Source organism: Lagenorhynchus albirostris, chromosome 10 (genome assembly GCF_949774975.1).
Source record: "Lagenorhynchus albirostris chromosome 10, mLagAlb1.1, whole genome shotgun sequence".
Classification (NCBI taxonomy): domain Eukaryota; kingdom Metazoa; phylum Chordata; class Mammalia; order Artiodactyla; family Delphinidae; genus Lagenorhynchus; species Lagenorhynchus albirostris.
In genome coordinates, this window is record NC_083104.1 from 31,460,360 (window position 1) to 31,484,475 (window position 24,116).

Sequence of the window (24,116 nt, forward strand, 5' to 3'; positions counted from 1 at the left end):
CCTAAAAACAGAAAAAGATTGGTTAAGATTTTTCACAAATGATGTTTTTTCTTTATATTTCTCTAAGTTCTTGCAATTTTTTTTTTTTTTACAAAGAACTACAAATGCAACTGTTCAATATTAAATAACTTGTTAGAAGTTAATTTCGAAGACATGCTGAGCTGATGGCTTTCCTTCGGGGACTGAAATCTCAGGTGAAGGCTTGAGTCATAGTCTGCCACATACTCACTAGCTGATCTGGGCGTGCCTCAGTTTCCTTGTCTGTATAGTGGGGGTTACCACAATAACTACCGCTCCGGGTTGCGATGAGGTTTCATTTAGCTATTACTGAGAAACATTTATCCCAATGCCTGGTACTACAGGTGCTTGATATATATTCACTTTTTTTTTTTTTTTTTTTGCGGTACGTGGGCCCCTCACTGTTGTGGCCTCTCCCGTTGCGGAGCACAGGCTCCGGATGCGCAGGCTCAGCGGCCATGGCTCACGGGCCCAGCCGCTCCGCGGCATGTGGGATCTTCCCGGACCAGGGCATGAACCCATGTCCCCTGCATCGGCAGGCGGACTCTCAACCACTGTGCCACCAGGGAAGCCCTATATTCACTATTATTAACAAAACTATTACTGTGATCATAGTGACTCTCAGTGGCTTCCTTTTATAAATTCATATTTCTAAGCCTCACATGTCAACCCGGAAAAGGCCTTGTTCTCTATCAGCTGATGTAAATCATAGATGTTCTAAGTCAAGAATGACTGTGAAGTGCTGAGTTCTTTAAATTCAGCATCACTGTCCCAAAAAACGAGGTGTTCTACTGGGACCCCAGACCCAGTTGTCCACTTCACATAATTCCCATTTCTTTATAAGCTGCAAAGGACTATGATTCTGCATTTTTTGAAAGCAAATATATTGCAAACAAGTCAAAGTACCAGCCTTATTCTTCAAACCATCTATGCTAGAGGCTGTTTATTTATTTGATAAGTTATTTATTATATTCCTACTAAGAGCCAAGCTCAGAGCCCCAGAGGTAAACAAGAGATACAGCGCCTGCTCTTGGAGCAGTCGTGACCCAGTGGGAGAACAACACAGGCAAGTCAGGAGATCAATACAGTTTAGTAAGCCATGAAATGGAATGGCACTGGGGGAGGGGGGAGCTGTGGGTGTCCAGGAGAGGGTCTCACGCCCTCCAACCTCGGGTGTGACTCCCCACGCCTGTCAAACAAAAGTGCCAAGAAAAAGGGACAATTATGGCGAGAGATGCGCGCCCCACAGGAAGCGTAACGTGACACCTAGATCATTTCCTGTAAAGGACTCCCCAGCAGGAGAGGCATTCCCCAGGTGCCAGCTTGCCTCTTTTAGTGGAGATGAGGAATGTGACAAGCCATTGCCCAGGTGCTTGCAAGCCAGGATCCACCAAGGCTCCTTCTCCCAGAACACTTTCTGGGTTCTGCCCCCGGATGGCTTGGGAGCTGCACTGAGGGGCTCCCGGTCCCACGAGCAGCATACCCTCGGCCTTCCAGCCTCTGCCCCTTCTGACAAGGAATCTTAAAAACAGAACCCAGAACTCTGTTCAATTAACAGAACTGCCAAGTCACAAAGGCCTTGTAGGGTCTGAGCCCCAAGGCCTCAGCACCTGAGGTTCCCTAGGATGGCAGGGCCTGGTCCGCCACCTCTGGCCTGCTTTACCCCACCAAGGGAACAATAGCTTTGTTCTTGAGCAAGAAGCACCAGGCTGAGCCATGCTCCCAGCAGGCTGCAGAAGGCCAAATAATTCTTGTTTCCCCGGAATATCTGATAAAGCACTTCAGGGAGGTGCACACAAGCAGTGCAGTACCAGCATGATAAGAACTTGATTATTTTCTTGGGGGGTGCAGGGGAGATTGGAGGAATCTGATGTTAGCCACTGAGAATCCTTTCATCCCCCAGGCTACGCGGGAGGCCTGCCGCTGCCTGGGTCACAAGCAGCACGAGGCAGAAAGCAACACCACTCCTGTTTGTCAGAGGAAAGCTGACTGCTGCCTGCCTCTTCTAATCTCAAAATCTTAATTTATGGGACGCAGCGAATTTACACTGTCTCTGCCACAATCCCCACCCATTTCCCCGTAGCTCGAAAGCCAAAATTCCACAGTGTTCCAAATAATCCAACCTCTTTGGTTGCCTGTATATCTGAACGGAAATTCCAGAAAAGTTGTCTGGCATGGCAAAAGCTGACCAGCCTTATGAAAATACCCAGAAAGGTGACCCATTTAGTCAAAAGAGCTTTCAGATCTCCATGAGAAAAGGAATTCATGCCAGCATAAAGGGCCTTCAGAGAGGGAGAACAGGAGTGTTGTGTTAACGCCCAGACCTTTCAACAAGCCAGCCCTGCAATTTCTGGGGAGGCTGAGCACCGAGACGGCCGGCCAGACCAGCTTGCTCTCTCAGGAGCTGCGCTGCAGGAGAAGCCCTTGGGGATACAAGTGCAGCCCTGGAGCACACAGCTCGGTGCCGCGGTGCACAGCAACGGGCCTGCCCACAAGTCTCCCTGAACGTGAGTGGGAGCCGCTGGCTTGGATTGGAAGCAGGCAGCCATTTGTAACAGGGCTGCCAGACTGATAAAGGTCGAGTGCCAGCCGGGAAAGAAAGCTTCTGTTCAGCGGCAAGCACAACCCAACACACCCTCCTGCCGGTTAATGTTTACAGGTAGCAAGCAGAAGGAAACGATGTGGGGTGGGGTCACTGCTGACTGAGCACAGCTGTGCCAATGTCGACTGTCACCAAGGATCTCCCAGCATAGCTGGACCTCAACAAACTCCACCCATCCACACCCATAAGTGGTGGGCACTGCAAACCCCACAGGACTGCAGCCAGGAGGCACCTCCTCACCTCTGGCTTCCAGGCCTCTCAAAGAAAGCCCTGCCTGGCTCCCCAAAGCAGACCTTCAGCTGGTCCCTGCTGTCCAGACCTGCAGTGAAATCACTGCCCCTGGAAACCAAACAAAGGCAGGGAAGGAACAAGAGAGCTGTCTCCAGAACTGGGAAGAAGACCCCCATTAAAGCTCTATGCTACCGGAAACAGTGAAGCAAATCGGCCCGCGAAAGTTTTGTTTTGTAGAAGGAAATTTCAGTTTCACATTAATCAAGTTCAAATGATTAGTTTCAAGCAAAATAAAAACGAACAGGACTAAAACAGTAGAAAATCTCTCACTACAATATATCTATTTTACTTTACAAGTGTGAAACCCAACTTTAACATTAAAAAAAAAAATTTAAAAAGGCACTGTACCGTTTAATGCAGGCAAGAATCATGCCTGGCATGTGAAGTGAGGCATATTTGAGCCTCAGTTTTCTCACCGATAAAATGGAAATAGAGGGCTTCCCTGGTGGCGCAGTGGTTGCGAGTCCGCCTGCCGATGCAGGGGACACGGGTTCGTGCCCCGGGCCAGGAAGATCCCACATGCCACGGAGCGGCTGGGTCCGTGAGCCATGGCCGCTGAGCCTGCGCATCCGCAGCCTGTGCTCCGCAACGGGAGAGGCCACAACAGTGAGAGGTCCGCGTACCGCAGAAAAAAAACAAAAACAAAAGCAATAAAATGGAAATAGATATAAAGCCACTCATTTTGCAGGGTTCATAATAAGGATTGGAAGTAATAAAGGTATGGCACTCAGGACAATGCTTAGCACACAGTAGGCATGGGGAAACGCTAGATACTATTGAATATGTTAGAGGATGCGTGTGCACACACTGCCATTTGGTACACAAATGGCATCATCGTGTGCATTCTTGGTACCAAGGATAGCCAAGGAATATGCAGAGGAGCACAGGTGTCCTCCTTGCCAAGCTGTCCACCTGTGCCAGGTTTTGATGATGGGGGAAAGGAGGAAGTCAACACTGTCAAAATAAACTCTCTTCCTACAACACGGACTCAATTTCCCAAGAAAAGTAGCTAGGCACCTTATAAATTCCAGGCCACTTTTCAAGCCCGAAAAGAAGAAAGTACTGCTGTTTACCATCCAATAACCTGAGTCAATCTGGTGATTATCGAACATGTTTAATGAAGAACTAGATTTACAACAGTAATGTAAAATGGCTTCTAGTAGAACACCATGAAAGGCAGTTTTAATCTTTTTTAAGAGCAGGAAATAGCATGCATTTAGATGGAAATGGCTCATTCCATTGGATTTATTCATTTGGTTCAACTTGTTGGGGGAAGGGGTTATAATTTTAGATCTACCTCTTTAACAGAGGACAATTAAAGATGAAACCTAAATGCAGAATAATAACAATGTGGAAAAAAAGAAAAAGAAAATGTAGACATGCAGGCCCTCATAGGGCCTCCACATAGTGTATATGTACCCCAAGGGTGCACAAGATAATCCCTCGGAGCACAGGAAGAACTTCTGTTTGGACTTATTATCTAAAAAGAAACTAAGCTCTACTGCAGTAACATTTAATATACAGACTGACGGGTGGCATAGGTATACAGCTTATAAACGTACATATATGAGGACAGGGCTCAATGTTTTTTCTTGGCAGGAATGACTTGAGCAACAGTGGAGAGATCCCCAGATTAGATGATCCATTTCAGCTGGGTTCACCTACCTTACCCCCAAGCCCCCTCAAGGAAGATGCCTGATTGGCAGCCTCCAGCCTCAAAAGGCCCTTTGTGAGTCAGCCCCTGCCTACCTCTCCACCACCCCTCCAACCTCCACCTGACACACTCTTCTACTCCTGTGCTCGCCTGACTAACTGTCTGCTCACCTGCCTTATTCTAGTAAAGCTTTAAGTCTCAGCTTAACAGCCCCTTCCTCCAGGAAGCCCTCCAGACAGCCCAGTTCAGCCTGAGGGAAGGTGCTCTTCCTCCCCAGAGGGCTTGTCATCTCAATCCTTGCTACTCACAGGGTGGTCCACAAACAGCAACTAGGAGCTCTCTGGAAGAGCAGAATCCAGGCTTCACTCCCCCTAATCTAGTGAATCAGACCGACATTTTTACCAGACCAACATTTTAAAGTTCCCAGATGATTCATGTGTGCCTGAAGGTTTGAGAAGGACACTCCCTGGTGACTTGTCTCTCCTCTGTGTTCAGCAGTGTGTAAGGCAAGCCGGGGACATGACTCGCATTATTCCTGTGGCCCTAAGCACTGAGCCTGGCTCAGAGTTTATCTTTCATATTCTTGTTGAATGAGGAAAGAAAGAAAAAAAGGATCTTGGGGGGCACCTTCATTAGAGGTTCCAAGCTGGGGGAAGGGAATAGCTAACACACCATACGACAGTGGCAGGACTGGCCAGAGGATAGACGGAAGACAGAGTCCATTATATTAATAATGACAACACCAGCATTACGCTGTAACTTAAACAAATCAAATATAATGCTCTCAGCAACGCTAAGATAGGAACTATTATTCTCCATTTTACAGATGGGGAAACTGAGGGTCAGAAAGGTTAATGCACTGGATCAGAGTTGCACAGCTGTTAGGGGGCAGAGTGGGGATTAGAATCCTGGCAGTCTAGCTTCAGGCTATACTAGCTTCGGGTATGTGCTGACCCGAAGGCTGCTTATAGAGAAAGCAGGATGACGAGGTACCCTGGCCACGCAGCCACTACAAGCAGGGCCCAAAGGTTCCGAACCTGAGCATCCGCTGCCCAAGGAGCAAGGCAGCCATCCTTAACTAACCCATGACACGGCCTCACAGCACAGAAGGAGGACCCTCCTCCCCGGGTGGAGGGTGAAGGGGGAGTGCCCAGGAGACATAGTTTGGCTCCAAATCAAAGCTCTCCTTCAGCACAGACTCTCCAAGAATGAAGGCAGCTGCTGACTGGCATGCTGGCCCCACCGGTGCTGGAGGAGCCTGCAGAGGCCCAGCTGCCATCTGGAAATGATTTGGCCCAGAGATTCCTGAACGGGTGGGAGGCTGGAATGACCAGCCGCTCCGAGCTCCCATCCACCTCTCAGAAACAAAGCTGGTGTGAATGGGCCCTGGAGGCAGCCACAACATAACCAGGGGTCACCCCCTTCCAAAGAGGAGACAGCCTCTGGGCAGTCCATAACCCTATTACAGCAACAGGAATCAACATTAGCCAACCAAGCTGGTCTCCCCCGTGTGGTGCCGATTTTAAATGTCCTTTCAGCGTGCAAACCCTCCAGCTTGACTTTTGAGACTATTACTGGACAGCACCTTACTTATTTAACAAACACACAGCACCAACTATGTGCCACGAACTGTTCAGAGCACTTTAAAAAATATTAGCTTGTTTAGTTTTTATAACAACTTTTAAAGGAGGTAGTTATTATCCCCATTTAAGTTATAAGGAGACCAGTGCACAGAAATTTCTTAATAGCTACTTCGAGGCAAGTAGGATTTGAACCAAGAATCAGAGCTCTTAATTAGCTCACACCAATGTGTTACTTTGTTCCAAATGGCCCAGAACTTGTTAATTCTGACAAAGCATGCTACTTTGCTACCTTTTAAGCATTCTCTGGATATGAACTACATTGCCTGAAAGACACACTGGCATTTGCTAAGTAGTTACAGAAAAGAGCAGAATTTAGGATTATTTGTGCATTATTTTGGTCGGGGTGGGACACAAGGAAGGAAAACAGGGTGAGTGGTTGGGTGACCCACCACCCTGGAAACTCCACCCAGTGACCCGAGGTCTTGGGAACATACACCCCCGCCCGCTCTGCGGTGCTGGCCTGGCACAGGTACCTTAAGCAAACATCAGGGTCGGACCACATCCTTTAAAAAGGAAAGAATTCCTTTTCGTAAAGGATCAAGCCAAAACACACCACCCAAACTTCTAGCCTGCCTTGATTGTCATTCTTGGGCTGGGAGACCCCTTCTTCTCCAAGTTGGCTGTGCTGCAGAAAGGCTTTTGGAAAAACAAGTAAATAAACCTGCCAGCTCCTGGCAGACAACTAGAATTAAAATATGCTGAGGCCTCACTATGAACTGCCCAGGATATAAGAAGGAACTTTAACTTGGGGATGGAGCCTAGGATGGGCCCACCTTACAAGGAATCACAAACGTGAACAGCCAGGGCAGTCTTTCAGGGAGTTGTAGGCAGAAAAGCCACAGTGCTCTGGCGACGTTTGACCACCTCATGTCACACAGCTGGCGCCTATAACCCAACTCTAATGATTCCCACAATGAAATACTGCTGGGAGTTATCCAGAGTATACAAAACCCTGTATTAGTTCAAAGATATCTTCCCAGATTATGGAAGTGAAATGCTATCCTGTGAGTAGCAGGAAATCTCAAAAAAAACAGACCAAAAAAATCCAGTGAAGACAAGGCGGCCATTCCGCCAGCAAATTCACCTCAACACAAGATGCAATATGCAACCTGAGTCTGCGCACCTCCCAACACGACACTCGTCTCACGGGCCCTCATCACAGTTCAGAGGACCAGCCTCATCCCTCACCTAAGGCCTTGCTTTGTTCGAGGCCAGACGCTCAACGTGTGGATGTCCAGCCACAACCCCAACACCCCAGACTTGCAAAACTTGGTGTTAACATGAGCTTTCTGAGGCGGGAAACTGGTTGTATTTTACTCATTTCTGACACTGAAAGGTAGGTCAGTTAAGGCTCAATTTCAACAACTCGGCAGACCTGGTTTACCAGCGCTGGGTGACCTCCACAAGTGACTTCCCTCCCGTTTCCCCAACTTTAAATGGACATACTAACACTAACAACCAGCACAGTAATAACAACAAACATTTTCTAAGCACTTGGCCAGGACTGGGGCAAGCGCTTAACCCTCCCAGGGACTTGCTAAAAGCAGATCATCATATAGACAAGGAAACCAGAACTCAAGGATTCAAGGTGGTGATCAATGGGGTGGGTGATGAACAGAACACGCTTAACACCGAGTGGGTGCCCCCAAATTGGAGCGCGTGTCACTGTCAGCACAAGGTAATGCAGCGTAGGCAGTGAAAGCTTGAACTGAAGTCCACGCTGGATGTGAATTTTTTCTGAAGGGCCTTTACCCAGCATAGCCTCAGGAGCAGAGGGAAGAGGCCTCAGGCATTACCTGCTCAGGAGTCCTGGCACTTGGCAAGTTTCCCTCCAGCCTCCAGAGGCTAGAAAACCTGTTTGTTGTAAGGTCCTTCTGGAGAACACTTAGGCAGCCAATGACGGGAGTCATAAATGTGGTCACAACCTTTGACCCATGAATGCCACCCTGGAGAATATGATCCAAGAAGTTATTTAAAAGGAAAAAATAAAATAAAATGATGTAAATTATGGTGGGAAGAGGTCCATAGGCCACAACCAGGGAAGGGGAGGCGAACCCTGGCACGTCAGGACGATGGAAGACGCTAGGGCCTGGTTGGGTTCAGGAATGAAAAGCATGAGGATCAAGGAGGAAAAGTCTAGAATGAGACCCCCAGTTTCGGGGCACTGATGGGAAGCCATGCTGGAGGCAGCTGCAGCCTCCATAAACAGTTGCTAAATTAGGCAGTCCAGGGTTTTCTGGTGCTGTGGTTTGGGTTTTGTTTGTTTTGTTTTGCTTTTTAAAGAGATTTCATGTCATGTTTGGATACTCCTGCTTTACTTTAAGTTTCTTTGTTCAGTTAATTAAATAAATATACAGTTTTAAAGCAAAGAAGAGATCCGAGTTGAGCCCAGCCAGCCCTTGAGATTCCTCCGAGGGAAAGCTGGTTTCTGCAAAGGAAAGAATTCCAACAGAAATCTGAGGTTCTCCTTCCCTCATTACACGAGATGGGCCCACAAAATAAGACAGCGTGCCACCCGGCTTCCCTCTGCAGAGAAGCTGCCCTCGATGGGGAGGCTGACTGGGCCGTGGCAGCTGCCTGGACCCAGGAAGCAGCCCTACCTGCCAGGACAGGTGTGGGGGAGGACGGGGGAGAGGACGGAGGAGGCTCAGCCTAAAGGAAACCCGTCCTAGGCAGGAGAAAGTCCCAGCAGCCACACCCATGGCCCTTTCTTCCTGTCAGGGGGTCACTCTAAGGCCTGGTTTCCTCAGGAACAGACCTGAGACCCAGCCCTTGCTCCTCCCTGGCAAGAGGCTCACCTAGCAGAACACACACACACAACATAGGTGCACACACATTCTCTGCACACTTACATGCTCTGCAAACACACTCTACACACTCGCACACTACACACCCCCTGCCCCTCCCATCACGGCCTCCACCCTCAGCAGCCTTGTGACCTTTCCAGAAGCCCTCAACCAGCCCAGGTCATAGTGGGACCTCACTCTCATTCTTCCTCCCCAGTTCCAGGGGGAGAGGAACCCGACACCAACTCCCTCCCTCCTCTCAGGAAGATCTTGGTGTGGGGAGGGCGGGGAGAGGAAGGCAAAGTCTCCTTTAATTGTCACCCACTTCCTTCAATTCTCCGCTAGACCCTCGCTAGCTTGGGCAAGCCCATTAACCCTCTGGACCTCCTTGTCTGTAAAATAGGTCTAATGACGCCCCAGCTCGCAGCATGTGTAAGGACCGAAATAAGGCTGTTGGAAGCCTGTTAGAAGGCTGCGCACTAGCTGGGACTCCCTACTAGGCGGCAGTTACTGTGACCACCACCATCTCTAAATTATACCTTCAGCGGCTGAGCAGCCGCGGCGCAGAGCCAGAGCTGAGCTGGGAGCAGAGGGAGTGAGGAAGACACACCCCCCCGAGGCTCCCCTTCCCACCTCGGGGCCCCCACCCCTTTCGGCGACGGCGAGGTCCCCATCTCCACCTGGCGGGAGGGCCCCAAGTTCAGAGAACAGTCCCTCCCCAGGCCTCCCTACCTGGCCTCCGAGCCAACGCCCATTCCGCGGCCGCCGAGCGCAGCGGCCTGGGCGCAGCTGGGCGAGCACTCCTGGGAGCGTCTGACTAGGGCCCCAGCCCCAGGGACGGCGGACCAGAGGTCTCCAGTCCCCCAGCTCCCGCAGAGGCACCCCAGGTGCAGAGAAGTGCCACAGCCCCACCTCTCCCCGTGCGGCCCCAGCCCGAACCTTCAACCCACCGCCCCCCAGAGACGCACTGCCGGGGCGCACGGCGCGGAACTCTCACACGACAGCAGCACCCCAGGGGATGGCTCCCAGGAGGGGGCCTAGGGTCCCTTTGTCCTCATCCCTCGGGGACGACGTCCCCCGGCCTCGGAGCCCACACTCAGCCCGCGGCTGCCGGGCGCCGTGGGGTCGCGCGACAGGGAGCTTCAGCCCCCGCGGAGTCGCACGCGCGGGGGCGCGAGGTGTACATCGCCGGCGCCTGGCCCAGCCAGGGCACTCACCGATGGACACGAGCTTGATGTTCTCACGGTCCAGGAACTCGAGCGCCACGGACACGTTCTCGAGCTGCATCTGGCGGAAGGTGGGCCGCTGGTGGTACTTGCGGTACATGTGCTTTTGGCTGAGCACCTCCAGAAGCGCGATGAGCCGCAGCCCGTCGCTCAGGTCGGTCTGCAGGTTCCCTATGCGTTTGTTCACGCACTTGAGGTGCTCGTTGCACCAACGCGTGAACGTGTTCTGCTGGATCTTCTTCCACGGCGCGTCCTCCGCCAGGTCCTTCTCAGTCACCGGCATCCTGGCGGCGGAGAGAGCAATATGCACAGCGAGCTGCTGGGGACGGGCGTAGGGAGGCCCAGGGGCCGGGGAAGCGAAAAACCGAAGCGGAGCGGGAGCGGGAGCGGGGCTCGAACTCGGTGCTTCCGAAGCCGCGGCCGGGGCTGCTCTGCGCTCGCCTGCCCGTGGCCGCGCGAGGCGTCTGGCCCCGCGCCTGCGCATTGAGCCGACCCGCCCCTGAAGCCCCGCCCCGTCCCAACCCTCTGGCGGGAGTTCCCGGGCCACGCTCTCCCCCTGCCGCTCAAAGAGGGCACTGCGTCCCGCGAACTGCAAGGGGTCCCGGGACGCCGCGCTCTGTGCTCACAGCCTCCGCTAAAGGAAGCTAGGCGGGAGACCCGCCAGGAGAGGGTCACCTGGTCCCAGAGTGAGGGGACGTGCAGAGGTAGGAACCTGGACAGAATGGGCAGGGACGGCCGTCTGGTTCACGGGGGAGGGGTTGGCGGGGAGGGGTATTTCATCCACCTACAGGTTCAGTAAGGTTTAATAAGGGCTTTATTGAGCTCCTGCTGTGTGCCAGCCTCTGTGTTAGGCGCTGGGGACACCGTGAAGGAAATGGACAACTTACATTTCATCTTAACTAAACTCATATGAATTATAATATCATTCATAGCATTTATTGAGTGCCTACTCTATGCCAGCCTTCTTAGCGCCTGCCAACCAATGGTAAATAAGAAAAATTTATAACTTAACCTTGAGGAGCTCATAGACTAATAGGAGAGAAAAGTATAAATCAACTATCACAGACAGCTTAATGGTACTGATAGAAATGAACAACAATTTGCTGTGTATATTAGTTTCCTAATGCTGCTGTAACAAATTACCAAAACTTTGTCTTTGAAAAAACCACACATTGGTGGCACTTCCCTGGTGGCACAGTGGTTAAGAATCCACCTGCCAATGCAGGGGACACGGGTTTGAGTCCTGGTCGGGAAGGATCCCACAGGCTGCAGAGCAACTAAGCCCGTGTGCCACACCTACTGAATCCCTTGCACCTAGAGCCCATGCTCTGCAACGGGAGAGGCCCGCAGAGAAAGCCTGCGCGCAGCAATGAAGACCCAACGCAGCCAAAAATAAACAAACAAACTTCAGAAAAAACATACATTATTATCTGTAGTTTAGAGTCCCTCACAGGTCTCACTGAGCTAAAATCAAAGCAATTGGCAGGATGCATTCCTTTCTGGAGGCTCTAGGGAACCCATTTCTTTGCCTTTTCCAACTTCTAGAAGCTTCCCAAATTCCTTGTCTGAGGCCTATTCCTCCAACTTCAAAACCAGCAACATCAGGCAGAGTCTTTCTCATGCTGACATCTCAGGTTATCCACAGTCACATCTTCCTCTAATTCTTTTTTTTTTTTTTTTGCGGTACGCGGGCCTCTCACTGCTGTGGCCTCCCCCGCTGCAGAGCACAGGCTCCAGATGCGCAGGCCCAGCGGCCATGGCTCACGGGCCCAGCCGCTCCGCGGCATGTGGGATCCTCCCGGACCGGGGCACGAACCCGCGTCCCTTGCATCAGCAGGTGGACCCCCAACCACCATGCCACCAGGGAAGCCCCCTCTAATTCTTTTAAGGACCCAGCTGGGAAGAGGGGTTGGGCAGGATGAATACATATCAAGGGCTTCCAGCCCTAGAAGTCAGCAGATTTGTGGTGACATTCTGTAACAGGTCATTTGTATACAAGGTGAAGTGCTTTCTTCAGACAGATTGCCGCACTGGAAATGCTCAAAATCACCTTGGGGGAAAGACAGTATTGCCCGGCCCTGGCCCATTGTTGGGATCAGTAAGTATCTGAAGTCTCATTCCCCTCCTTAGTGGTTAAGTGAAGACACGTGCTGGAGGTCAGCTGATAAGCACTAGACAAAGCTGGACTTGTACCTGGGTTTAACGCCAAAGTCTGTACTATGCCTCAAAGACCCCATGCTGTTCCCAGCCTGGGCCTTGCCTTTGTCCACACAATCTGAGCAACAGATTCACTAGAGGCAGTTTAGGTAATCTTACTTACCCCATGCCCAAGGCTTCTGGTTCCTCATGCTTTCCTCCATCCAAAGGCATCCATCAAAACTTATCAGCCAGCGTCTCACTCCGAAGGGGACCTCCTCCCTGCTAGGTGAGACTGGAGCTAATGTGATCAACTCAGCTCACTCAGCAGCTGATAATGTACTAAGGTTCTCCTTTCTTATGAGATATTTCTGTTTTCACCAGGTCTTGACACACATAACTAAATAAGTTCTGCATCTAAATATCCAGTCCACTTCACTCTGAGCTGAGACATCCCTGTCTTAGGATGAAGCTGGTGATTCTCTCCAGTCAATCAGAAGACACTTAAGAGTTCCCTAGGAAGCAGTTTATGGGGAGTGAAGGGGATTCAGCAACCTTGGTGGAGGAGGGTGGTCAGTGGCTTTGGTGACAAGGAGAGGAAGCAGACAAGGTCTTCAAATGGCTCTTTATCAATATGTGATAAAAGATGAGGGCTGAACAACTCAGGGCAGGCATTTCTGCAGGGAGCGTTTTAGCCAATGCATTCCACAGTTTTGCTGACAAGGTCTTCACTTCAAACACCCAATCTGTTTTCTAAATTTTTTTCCTAGGCTTCTTTGATCTCTTCTTGGTAGAACCATCCAGAATGGAAGAGTGTAGAGAAGCGAAAGGCTCAGGCTTTCGGTGTGAATTCTGGCTATCCTGGCTCGATGACCTCGAACAAATAACCTCAGCAAGAGTGTTTTCTCATCCGGGAAATGGAGCCAACACATCAACTCCTGGGGTTATTAAATAATGCAAGCAAAACTCTTAGCAGAGTGCCTGGAATACCATCAGCGCTCAATAAATGTAACTGAAAACTGGCAAAATTAACAGAGACTTCTCAACCAGACGCTGAAAAATCTAGAATTAGCTGCATTTTCCCAGACTCCAGTCTGTCTCTGTAAGAAGCCAAGGCTCCTCTCCATGTCTGTTACCCACAGATGTTGACACCAATCTGTTCCAGCCCCGCGAGATCCCAGTCAGAAGGAACTGACAAAGAAAACATAAGTCGAGCAGTAACCCCTACATGTCAGGATGGACCTGACAAGACAACAGCAAATTCACAGACATCCACAAGGAAGATTCTACCTGTACCTGAAGATGAACATCGGGTGGAAGGTTGGAGCACTGTGAGCCTGCTTCTCAAAGTTGTGCGATTTGCCAGGTCAGCCCATGGGAGTAGGATTGGAGGGAGCTCTTCTACCCAGGCAAGCGTGCAGAAGTTCCTCCAATCCCACCTCCAGGCCTTTGCTCAGGCAGTCCCTCCGTCAAGAGTGCTCTCATCTCTCCCCTCCAACTTGGAAAAAGCGTGCCCATCCCCCAGTCCCCTCACCCTCACAGCTTGTGTGGTCCCAATGCTTGTTTTATGCTGAAGTTTACTTGCTGTTTTCACTTGCTGAAGGAGGGCAACTGTCATCTCTGTCCCCTTGCAAGATGCAAGGGTTTTAAGACCTAACAGAGCCTGCACTGTCCAACATAAGTATGATGAGAGCCACACTGTAACTTTAAATGTTCTAATGATACCAAAGAGTTATTAAGTACCCTTTAAAAAGTAAAAGGGAGCTTCCCAGTTTCCATCGCTGGTCTGGGAGCTAGATCCCACGTGCACACCGTACGTAACAAGGAGTTCGCGTACCACAGCTAAGGAGCCGGTGAGCCACAACTAAGGAGTCTGGCTGCCACAACTAAGACCAAATGCAACCAAATAAATTAAAAAAAAAAGAGGTGTAATAATAATAGTGGTAGTATAGTTGTAATAGTAATAATAATAACAGAAGCTTCTGCTTCTTAAGTAGTGTTATTCTCATTTAATCATCACAACAACTCCAGGAGGTGTTGTTATTATCCCCATTTTACAGGTAAGGAAACTGAGGCTGAGAGGAGTAGTCATATGCCTAAGGTCACAGAGTGACAGAGACTGGATACTAAGTAAAGACTAAGAAAGGCAATAGTCATGATTAAGAGCAGGGACCTGCAGTTGCCCCTGACTTTATTTCCTTACCTGTAATCTACATTAACAATGTACCTCCTAGGAGTTTCTGACAAATGGGAAGCTAGATGTATAGCACTTAGCATGTACATGTCACCTGAGAGAGCTGATACTCCTATTATTGTCATGATTATGTGACAATGTGAGTGGACATCAAAGAGGAAGACTGAAAGTTCCAGGTTTAGAAGCCTGCTTTCCAAAGGGAACGGAGGCGAAGACGAAGAACCAGGACTTGCAAAATAAATTTCTGTTCTCCCCAGATGCATCTTTCCCCCAGGGCAGGGTCCTTCTCAGCTGTAATTTTACACCAATGTCCACACCCTGCCAGAAAGAAAGAGAGCAAAATGTAAACGAGAATATTTGCTCTGTCTCCACCCCCTAGAGAAAGAGGAGCTGGTTCTCTTCGCAGCTCCCTGGAGAAGTGGGAGGGTTCACGCTCCACTGCCAGCCCCGACTGCAAAGGTCCTGGGACCATGTGAGTGGGGTGCTGGAAGGAAGCCCACTCTGGTGGGGAGAGCGGGGAGGGCTGCTGGGAGATCTGGCCTTCCCCAAAAAAGGTGGCAAAAGGCAACAGCAGCGTGCAGGGGCCCCACTAGCCAGCCCTGCCCTGAGATTAGGTGAGGCTGCTGCTGGGAGAAGGCACAGATCTTCACCCCACTCACCCACCTCCTAAGGTGGAAATCAAAATGGGCAGAGCAGTGATCACGAAAGCCATTCTTTACTGGATTCACACAATGGGCTACGTGACTGTGGTTTTAGCTCTATTCTCTCCTTTGATCCTACAGCTGTAGTAACTGGCCACTTCCTAGTGCTAGATACTAAGCTAAGCATGTCCATGAGTTATCTTTCTTAATCGTCTCAAAAACACTGTGAGCTTGGTGCTATTGTTATCAGCCCAATATTACAAGTAGGGAAATTGAGGCTGCAAAAAACAAAAATCAGTTCACTTTCTCAGAGTCCCTTGGGAATGAGGTGTCAGATTCTGGATTCAAACCCTGGTCTCACCAACTCCAGAGGCCAGTTCTGAGTCTCTAAGCTCATCAGGCTCTCAGAGCCCACAGCCCTGACTTCCAGGAGCACAGTTCGTCCAGCGATGGCAAAGGAATGAAGGCAGTGGCCACTATCCACTGGGCATCTGTGTTGTTCATTCAGCAGGTACGGGAGTCAGGGTCTGCTGAGGACCTTGGCTTCCTCCCTCGAGGCCTTCCCTTCCCAGCCCAAGGTGGAACTCACTGCCCCATACTGCACCCCAGACTTGCTGGAATCACCAAAAAAAAAGAAAAATTAGTTTGCAAATGACTGGGCCCTCTTCCCCACACAGTCTGGCTTTGGCTTCTTTGGCAGATTTATGTGTAGGTCTGGTTTGTTTTTTTAAAGTGCAGACAAATGCCACAGGGCACTTTTCAGCTAAAGAAAACCCTGTCTAGCCGCTGCTCACCTGGCAAGCCCAGTCTGTCTTCCAACTGGAACAGAACTGCCCCTTTGTGGATGGCTGGACAGCTGACAAAGCCCTTTTCCATCCTTATCTCATCCACTCCCTCCGCCCCCACTGCTCCGCGGGCCAGGATTAGTAGTATTACTCTCAGAGCACTCAAGGACAGGGACTGTTTATCCCTAGGGTCTAAGAGAGTGGAGGCACTGAATTGCCGGGAAGGAGGCTCCAGGCCACGTGGTTAGCTAGAGGGTCAGAGCTCAACGTTGTGTCTTCTGACTCTAAAGCATTCTCTAGGGCTCCTTTTGGATATTCAAGGGTGTTTACTGCACTGTCTGTAACAGCCACGTGCCCCTTACTGGTGGGTCCCTCATATGCACTGTAGCCTTGCTCCTCCGTGTGGTCCCGCCAGCAGCTCGGGCAGTACCGGGGGGTGTGCAGAACCTCAGGTACCACCCTGGACCTGCCGAATCCAAAGCTGCAGTTTAACAAGATCCCCAAGGCGATTCCTGTGCTCATGAGAGTTGCCAAGTCCCACATTACAGTACATCCATCTGGTGGACCACCTTGCCACAGTTTACAAAAGGATGTGATGGACCTACATAGGCTGATGTAAAAGGATCTCAGAACTTATTGTTACGTGGGGAAAAAGAAAAGCAAGTTACAAATCAAAATGAATTTGTATGATTCAATTTGTATACACATTAAAAAAAAAACACTAGTACACATTAATATATGCACAGAGTTGATCAGCCAGGCAGCCTATTAGGGTGCTAGTCTAGAAGGGGAACCCCAACAGCACTGAACTAGATCAAAACACAGTGCCAGTTAACTCAGGTTTCCACGCGGGACAGACCTGTGGTAACCAGTGCTCAGAGGGAAATAGCCTCCTCTGGGGGAAACTAGAACATTCCCTTCTTCGGCACTAGGAGCAACTCTAGGCTGTGCCACCATGCCAGAGTCCCCCTCAGCTAGGCGACGATTCTCTCAGGTCCGTGGTCTGTCAGCTTAGTCCTTGGTCAGAGATGTGTGCCTCCCCGAGACCTAGTGATCTGTTAGTGCGTCACCTGAATCTTAGCCCATAATACAGCCCCCAAGAAACTGACTGCTTAGACTTCCCTGGTGGTCCAGTGGTTAAGACTCCGTGCTTGCAATGCAGGGGGCACAGGTTCGATCCCTGGTCAGGGAAGTAAGATCCCACGTGCCACGTGGCGCGGCCAAAAAAAAAAGAAACTGACTGCTTGGATGACTGCAATTCCAGGGCAATTCCAAGTAAGTTAAAAGGTCAGATTTCATTCTGTGTATGTAATAAATTCTTCGTTTCAAAAAGAAAGAGGAATGATCTATTTTATTAACAGAAAATCAGTTTCTCCACATCCTGCCTAATTAAATTTTGAACCACTGTTTTTAAAATATCAAGTTGAGGGGATGCCAAATTATAAGCCTGCCCAGGGCACCTCTGTGTCTCAGTCTGGCTCTGTATGTGCATAAAAAAAACAACAACAAAGAAACCTTGGAAGGATTTATAGGAAACAGTTAAGCAGGCCAATCACTAGGAGGTAGAATTATAAGAAGTTTTACTTTTTACCTTAACGACTTTCTTTCTTCCTTAAATGTTTTGAAACATGCACTGTTGGTGGGAATGTAAAATAGTAAAGCCATTTTGGAGAGCGGTTTCTTCAAAAGTTAAACGTATGATCCAGCCATTCCACTCCTAGGTAATTTACCCGAAGGAAATAAAAGCATGTGTCTATAAAAGGACTTGTCCTTGGATGTTTGTACCAGCTTTATTTGTAACTACCCAAGACTGGAAACATCCAAAGGTCCATTTCACAGGTGAATGGATGAACATACTGTGTTGCATCCGTAAAATGAACTAGTCAGTACTCAGCAGTAAAAAGTAAGGACCTACTGCCACACACAGCAACACAGACGAATCTCAAAATTATTATGCTCAGTGAAAGGAGCCAGGCAAAAAAAGCACACATACTGTGTGATTTCGTTTATGTAAAACTCTAAAAAATGCAAGCTATTTATAGTGACTGGACAGCAGATCAGTGAGTGTCTGGGGATGTAGGGGGTAAGTGGGGAGGGATGGGAGGGAGAGATTACAAAAACGTATGAGGAAACTTTGTGGAGTGATGGATATAGTCCTCATTTTGATCATAATAATGGTATCATGAATATATATTTGTGTGTGTGTTTACGAGTATGTGCGGGTGGGTGTGTAAAAACATCACATTATGCACTTCAAATATGTGCCGTTTACTGTAAGTATATCAAAACAAAGAAGAGAAGAGAGAAAAGAAAAGAGAGGTAGGGAGGGAGGAAGGGAAGGAAGGGAGGGAGGGAGGGAGGGAAGAAGGGAGGAAGGAAGGAAGAAAGGAAAGAAAAAAAACAAGTCTTTTTTAAGTTTATGAGTAGAAAAAAGCAAAGGCACACCCACATTAAAATGTGTGCTTTTTCACTTGTCAATCTCCTGGTCTCCTCTACCTATCATTGCAGAAAATGCATCAAATGTGATCTTTAATTCAGCTCATTTTAAGACTATCTGTTCCTTTCTCTCCCCCATGTCCCCCACCAAGTGAAGCGGAATCCTGCTAAAATGGAATCAGATAAGGTTTCCTCGCTCCACTATGGCCCCCAGCTTCTCCCCATGGAGGTTACAGGCTGCGAGGAATGTGATGGCATGTTTAGTTTGGAGCAGACTTTGGCCAGTAAATACACTCTCAGCTCAGACCAGAATCAGCCCTGATAGAAGATAGGCCCTTCCAAAATAGCTGGAGGTCAGTCCTCTGTCCAAAAGCTCCATGTAGATCTTTAACAGTGAGGAGAGGGGAGGGGAGGGGAAGGCGGTAACCACAGCATTCTCCTCAGTATCACTGGAGCCTAACTGGGAAAGCTCTTGGCTACAGAAACTCACTGAGAAGTAACAAGAGAACAATCAGAACATGGCTGGCCAAGCTTAACGAACAGAAACTCACTGAGAAGTAACAAGAGAACAGAAACTCACTGAGAAGTAACAAGAGAACAATCAGAACATGGCTGGCCAAGCTTAACGAGGTCTCTGATGGTCCCCCGTTCTCCAAGTGTGAGAGGTTTGCACCTCTGTTGGCCTCAATGGTTGACCAGCCATGTGATCCCAAGTTGGTTAGGACCAGACTGGACCAGATGGCTTTCTAGAATGCAAAACTCTAGTAACAATGATAATCATGACATCTGGTGCTGAGCACACATCTATTGGCACGTTTAATCCTTACACAGCTCCATGAAGTAGGAACTGAGTCCCAGAGAGGTTAAGCAAGCATCCTGTTAATAGGTCTGACTCCAGGGCCCATGCTCTGGGCCATAGCACCACACTGCCTCCCAGGAAACCATGGGAAGTCCAGGCATGGCAGAGATTCTGGACTCAGACCCAGGTTCAAATTCCCATTCTGCACTGATGAGTTATGCAGGAATAATAATAATACCTACCTCACACTTGCAAAATCACGTGGGTAATGAGGGCGGAGCATAGCAGGTGATCAGGAAGTGGTAGCTGCCATCATTTTCATTATCATCATCATCACCGTCAGTGTCCAGAAGACCATCCAAAGCTGCTTCTCAATAAAAGAAAAACAAGGACCAGCATTGTAAATAGTAAAGGCTGAGGCTAGGACCGGAACCTAGGCAGTGGCTTGGAACCTGTGATCCAACAACTACAAATTTTAATTGCAGTATTATAATTTTCCAGTTCTGGGACTTCCATTTAATTATTTTTTATAGTTTCTAGTTTCCGGCTGAAATTCTTATCTAATTTCTTGAATGCATTAATCACAGTTATTAGAGTCTCACCTCAAGCCTGGGGTTTTATTAAGGAACTGCCACCATGGGTCAGTCCTCACTCCAATTTTCGTTCTCCCAGACCTTGAGACACCAAAGCCCTGCCAGCTTCTCAGCCTCTCAGCTGCCCCAGTCAGTACACTCCTTGAGGGGAAAAGCAACTCCCCAGTTACAACTCCCTTGTCTTTCTCAATCATTTCTAGGTGCTCTCGACAGGAGGGGTGACCTGATACTAGCTCGCCTGCCGTGGCCAGAAGCAGGAGGCACCAGCCCTCCCCCCAACCCCATCCTCTTGCTGCTTCTCTGCCAACATGGATAAAGGCTGCAAAATTAAAAAGCAAAAAGAGAAAAGATAGGTGATATTGCAGTTTTCAAAGTTGTGTTATTTACTTATTTGGGCGACATTTTTCTCTATTTTATTTCAAGAAATACTACACAATATAGTTCCTGAAGGAAATGAATGATAAAAGCTGCCATTTATTGAGCACTTCAAAAGGCCTTAATTGTTTTAAGCATTTTACATGTATTAACTCAGTCCTCATTAAAAGGCTGAGAGTAGGTTTTGCCATCTCCACTGCCATGGGTGAAGGAGCCAAGGCCCAGAGAGGTGAAGACATTGGCCCAAAAACACACAGCTTTTTTTTTTTAACATCCTTATTGGAGTATAATTGCTTTACATTGTTGTGTTAGTTGCTGCTGTATAACAAAGTGGATCTGCTATACGTATACATATATCCCCATATCTCCTCCCTCTTGCATCTCCCTCCCACCCTCCCTATCCCACCCCTCTAGTGGTCACAAAGCACTGAGCTGATCTCCCTGTGCTATGCAGCTGCTTCCCACTAGCTATCTATTTTACATTTGGTAGTGTATATATGTCCATGCCACTCTCTCACTTCGTCCCAGCTTACCCTTCCCCCTCCCCGAAGACACACAGCTTGTACAGCATAGAGTAGAGACACAGACCCAGGTATGGCCAAACATTCTTCTTTGTGACCTAAGAGCAAGGCATGAGTAATTATAAGGAATTCGAGTATCCGGACTTGAAAGGGCAAGAAAGCCCGAAAAAATTTGCAGACCACCAGAAAGAAAATGGCTAAGGAGGATGAAGCAATGTCTTGGGGCTAGAAAGAGTTCTGAGCTCTGTTTGGTGAGCCCCAGCTTTGAGGACAGGTAACTTTGCCTCAGTGTCTTCATTTGTAAAATGGAAACGATAAAAGCATTCATCTTACCCCGTGGGCTGTTCATTCCAGGACTTTAGCACTCAACCGCCTTTCCCATTTCCCAGCTCCTAGCAGAACCTGAGACCTTCCCTGTTGAGGGAGGTTTGCTTCAGGTAGAGGAAAACTAGGATTCAGCCAGCTGCACACCTGCCCTGAGCCAAGCCTCATCCTCCTTTGGAAGGAACCTAGATTCGGATGCCAGGCCCTGCAGGGGGGCGGAGAATGGAGAGGGTGCTTTCCCAGGCCAAATGCAGAATCCCTCCAAGTCTGGATGGTCCTACAGGGCAGCGAGGCCCTTCCCACTCAGAGGGCTCACTCAGTCACAGTCTGTGCGCGTTTTCTGAGCACACACCAGTCAGGCAGGACTCGCCTGGTTGCAGGTGACTGAAACCCAGCTGAAAGTCTGAAAGCAAAAAGAGAAATGATTGTCCCTGTAACCAGACAGTCCAAGGGGGTGGTTCAGACGCGTCTGGATCCAGGGGCCTAGGTGACACCTTCAAGATCCACCTCTCTCCCTCAGGGCTCTGCCTTCCCCTCTGCTGGCTTCCTGCTCAGGCAGGCCTCCCCACGTGGTGATGAAGCCGCCCTCCAGCTGCGCCAGGTTCACCTCCTCGGCAGCCCCAACCCGGAGAGAGCTCCTCTTTCCCAGAACTTCCAGCAGAAGTCCAGGGCTGATGCTAGTTGGCTCCGCTGAGCCTGACCCGCTCTCACAGTCTGAGGGACGTGGGCCTCCCCATGCGCAGCCCTGGACTGTACGTTCACCCCGCCTGGGGGGTGCAGGCAGCCACCTCACTGTTGATATGGGGAGGCATCGAGGACAGATTTACTGAGCCCCGCCTCTGCCAGACACTGTTCCAAGTCCTGTAGGTGTATTTAAATCTCACAGAACTCTGTGAGTTAAATGCCATCAGGTGGGGCGGGAGGGGCCGTATAGGAGTGGGGAAGTGGGAGGTACAAACTATCGGCTGTAAGAGCGGCTCAGAGATGTATCGTACAACACGAGGAATACAGCCAATGTTTTGTAGTAACTGTAAATGGAAAGTAGACTTTAAAATTAGTAGAAAGGGCTTCCGTGGTGGCGCCGTGGTTAAGAATCCGCCTTCCAATGCAGGGGACGCGGGTTCAGTCCCTGGTCCGGGGAGATCCCACATGCCGCAAAGCAACTAAGCCTGTGCGCCACAACTACTGTGCCTGTGCCCTACAGCCCGCGCACGGCAACTACTGAGCCCACGTGCCACAACTACTGAAGCCCACGTGCCTAGAGCTCATGCTCCGCAACAAGAGAAGCCACCCCAATGAGAAGCCCACGCACCGCAACGAAGAGTAGCCCCCGCTCACCGCAACCAGAGAAAGCCCAAGTGCAGCAACAAAGACCCAACACAGCCAAAAATAAAATAAATAAATAAAATTAAAAAAATAAAATTTGTATAAAAATAGAGACTTCCCTGGTGGTCCAGTGTTAAAGAATCCACCTTCCAATGCAGGGGACGCAGGTTCGATCCCTGGTCAGGGAACTAAGATCCCACATGCTGCGGGGCAACTAAACCCACGTGCCACAACTACAGAGTTTGCAGCCTCAACGAGAGAGCCCATGTGCCACAAACTACAGAGCCCACGTGCCACAACTAGAGAAGAGAAAACCTGCACACCACAACTAGAGAGAAGCCCAAGTGCCACAACTAAAGAAAAAGCCCGAGCGCCACAACGAAGGGACTGCACACCACAATAAAAGATCCCGCATGCCTCAATGACCCGATGCAGCCAAAAAAAATTGTATAAAAAAATTTTTAATAAAGATAAAGAAAATAGGAACATACACACAAAAAATACCATCAGGCAGGTGAGGAAACTGAGGCACAGAGAGGCCAAGTTACCCCAAATTGCACAGTTGGGAGACAGCAAGGCATGGCCTCACACGCAAGCACCTACGGAGCCCGCCCTCCTAACCATTGCACCACACGGCTTCTACCATTTCTCCCTCAAGCTCTGGCTACACGGAATCATTTCAGTTCCTCAAATAATTAAGCTTTCTCTCACCTCCTGGCCTTTGCACTCGCTCCTCTTCTGTTCAGCACCCACCCTTTCCCTTTCCCTTTCCTCCCAGCCTAGGCTGAAGCAAGCTGGCACTCAGGAAGTCTTCCCTGACCCTTCAGACCAGACGGGCCCTTCTGTGTGCTCCCAGTCCCAGGCACCCCCTGCGATGGGTTGCCATTGCCCGTTGCTTGATGATGTGCCCACCAGGTGTCAGCTGTTCTCGGGAACCATGCTACATCTGAGCAGTTGGTAGGGGACGGGCTGGCTCAGTAGTTGCATTAGTTTCCTGTGGCTACTGTAAGAAATCACCATAAATGTAGTGGCTTAAATCAACACAAGTGTATTCTCTCTCAGTTCTGGAGGCCAGAAGTCCAAAGTCAGTTTCACTGGGCTAAGGTCAAAGTGATGACAGGGCTGGTTCCTTTTGGAGGCTCCAGGGAAGAATCTGTTTCCTTGCCTTTTTCAGCTTCCAGAGGCCACCTGCATCTCTTGGCTTCCATCTTCAAAGGGAGCAGTGTAGCATTTTCAAATGTCTTCCTCTCTGTTCCTCTGGTTTGTCATCACATTGTCTTCTGTCTGAAAGACACAGGTGGAGGATACCCTCTTATAAGGACTGTTGTGATTACATCGAGCCCATGTGGATAATCCAGGATCATCTTTCTATCTCAAGATCCTTCACTTAATCACATCTGCAAAATCTCTTTTGCCATAGAAGGTAACAGTCACAGGGTCCGGACGTGGACTTCTTGAGGGGCTACTGTTCGTCTACCACGGGGGTGAAGTGTGAGGACTCCCAGCCTGGAAGCCTGCTCTTGAACCCATGTGGTTCAACCTCTAACTTGCTGTGACCAAATGATTTAACCTCCCTGTGCCCCAGAGGGCAGAGGGCAGGAGGTGACTGAGTAGAGTCGTTTGAGGAACCGAAAGCAATTCAGGCTGGCTGCAGGACAGGGTCACGGGAGGAGCCTCTTGGCTTCAAGCCCCAGCTCTGAGTCAGTTTCTGCATCTGTGAAATGGAGATGATAACGGTCCCTACCTCATAGCCCTGGCTGTCGGAG

General features: G+C 49.5%; 1 protein-coding gene, 1 long non-coding RNA gene and 1 other non-coding gene across 12 annotated transcripts in view; 1 reads left to right on the forward strand and 2 right to left on the reverse strand.

The window, feature by feature from the left end:
* The window catches only part of FLNB (filamin B), a 138,559-nt gene extending 127,893 nt beyond the window's left edge, over window positions 1-10,666 (reverse strand). For 3 of the 6 annotated variants that reach the window (XM_060161482.1, XM_060161481.1, XM_060161480.1), the window contains exon 1: window positions 10,212-10,660. In XM_060161482.1, the coding sequence (XP_060017465.1) occupies window positions 10,212-10,503 (292 nt within the window). In that variant the 5' untranslated portion in view covers window positions 10,504-10,660. Of the gene's footprint in view, window positions 1-10,211 lie in introns of all 6 variants that reach the window. The other 3 variants (XR_009542741.1, XM_060161483.1, XM_060161479.1) reach the window with 2 other exon arrangements.
* A 2,299-nt stretch (window positions 10,667-12,965) lies between these two features.
* LOC132526893 (uncharacterized) overlaps window positions 12,966-24,116 on the reverse strand; it is a 41,074-nt gene continuing 29,923 nt past the window's right edge. For 3 of the 5 annotated variants that reach the window (XR_009542745.1, XR_009542743.1, XR_009542744.1), the window contains 5 exons: window positions 23,062-23,634; window positions 21,034-21,427; window positions 19,454-19,578; window positions 15,553-15,805; window positions 12,966-14,868 (listed from right to left, as the gene is read on the reverse strand). This is a non-coding gene — a long non-coding RNA (uncharacterized LOC132526893). The remainder of the gene's footprint in view (window positions 14,869-15,552; window positions 15,806-19,453; window positions 19,579-21,033; window positions 21,428-23,061; window positions 23,635-24,116) is intronic. The other 2 variants (XR_009542746.1, XR_009542742.1) reach the window with 2 other exon arrangements.
* TRNAC-GCA (transfer RNA cysteine (anticodon GCA)) lies at window positions 17,096-17,168 on the forward strand. The gene has a single exon. It is a non-coding gene; the product is annotated as a tRNA-Cys (tRNA).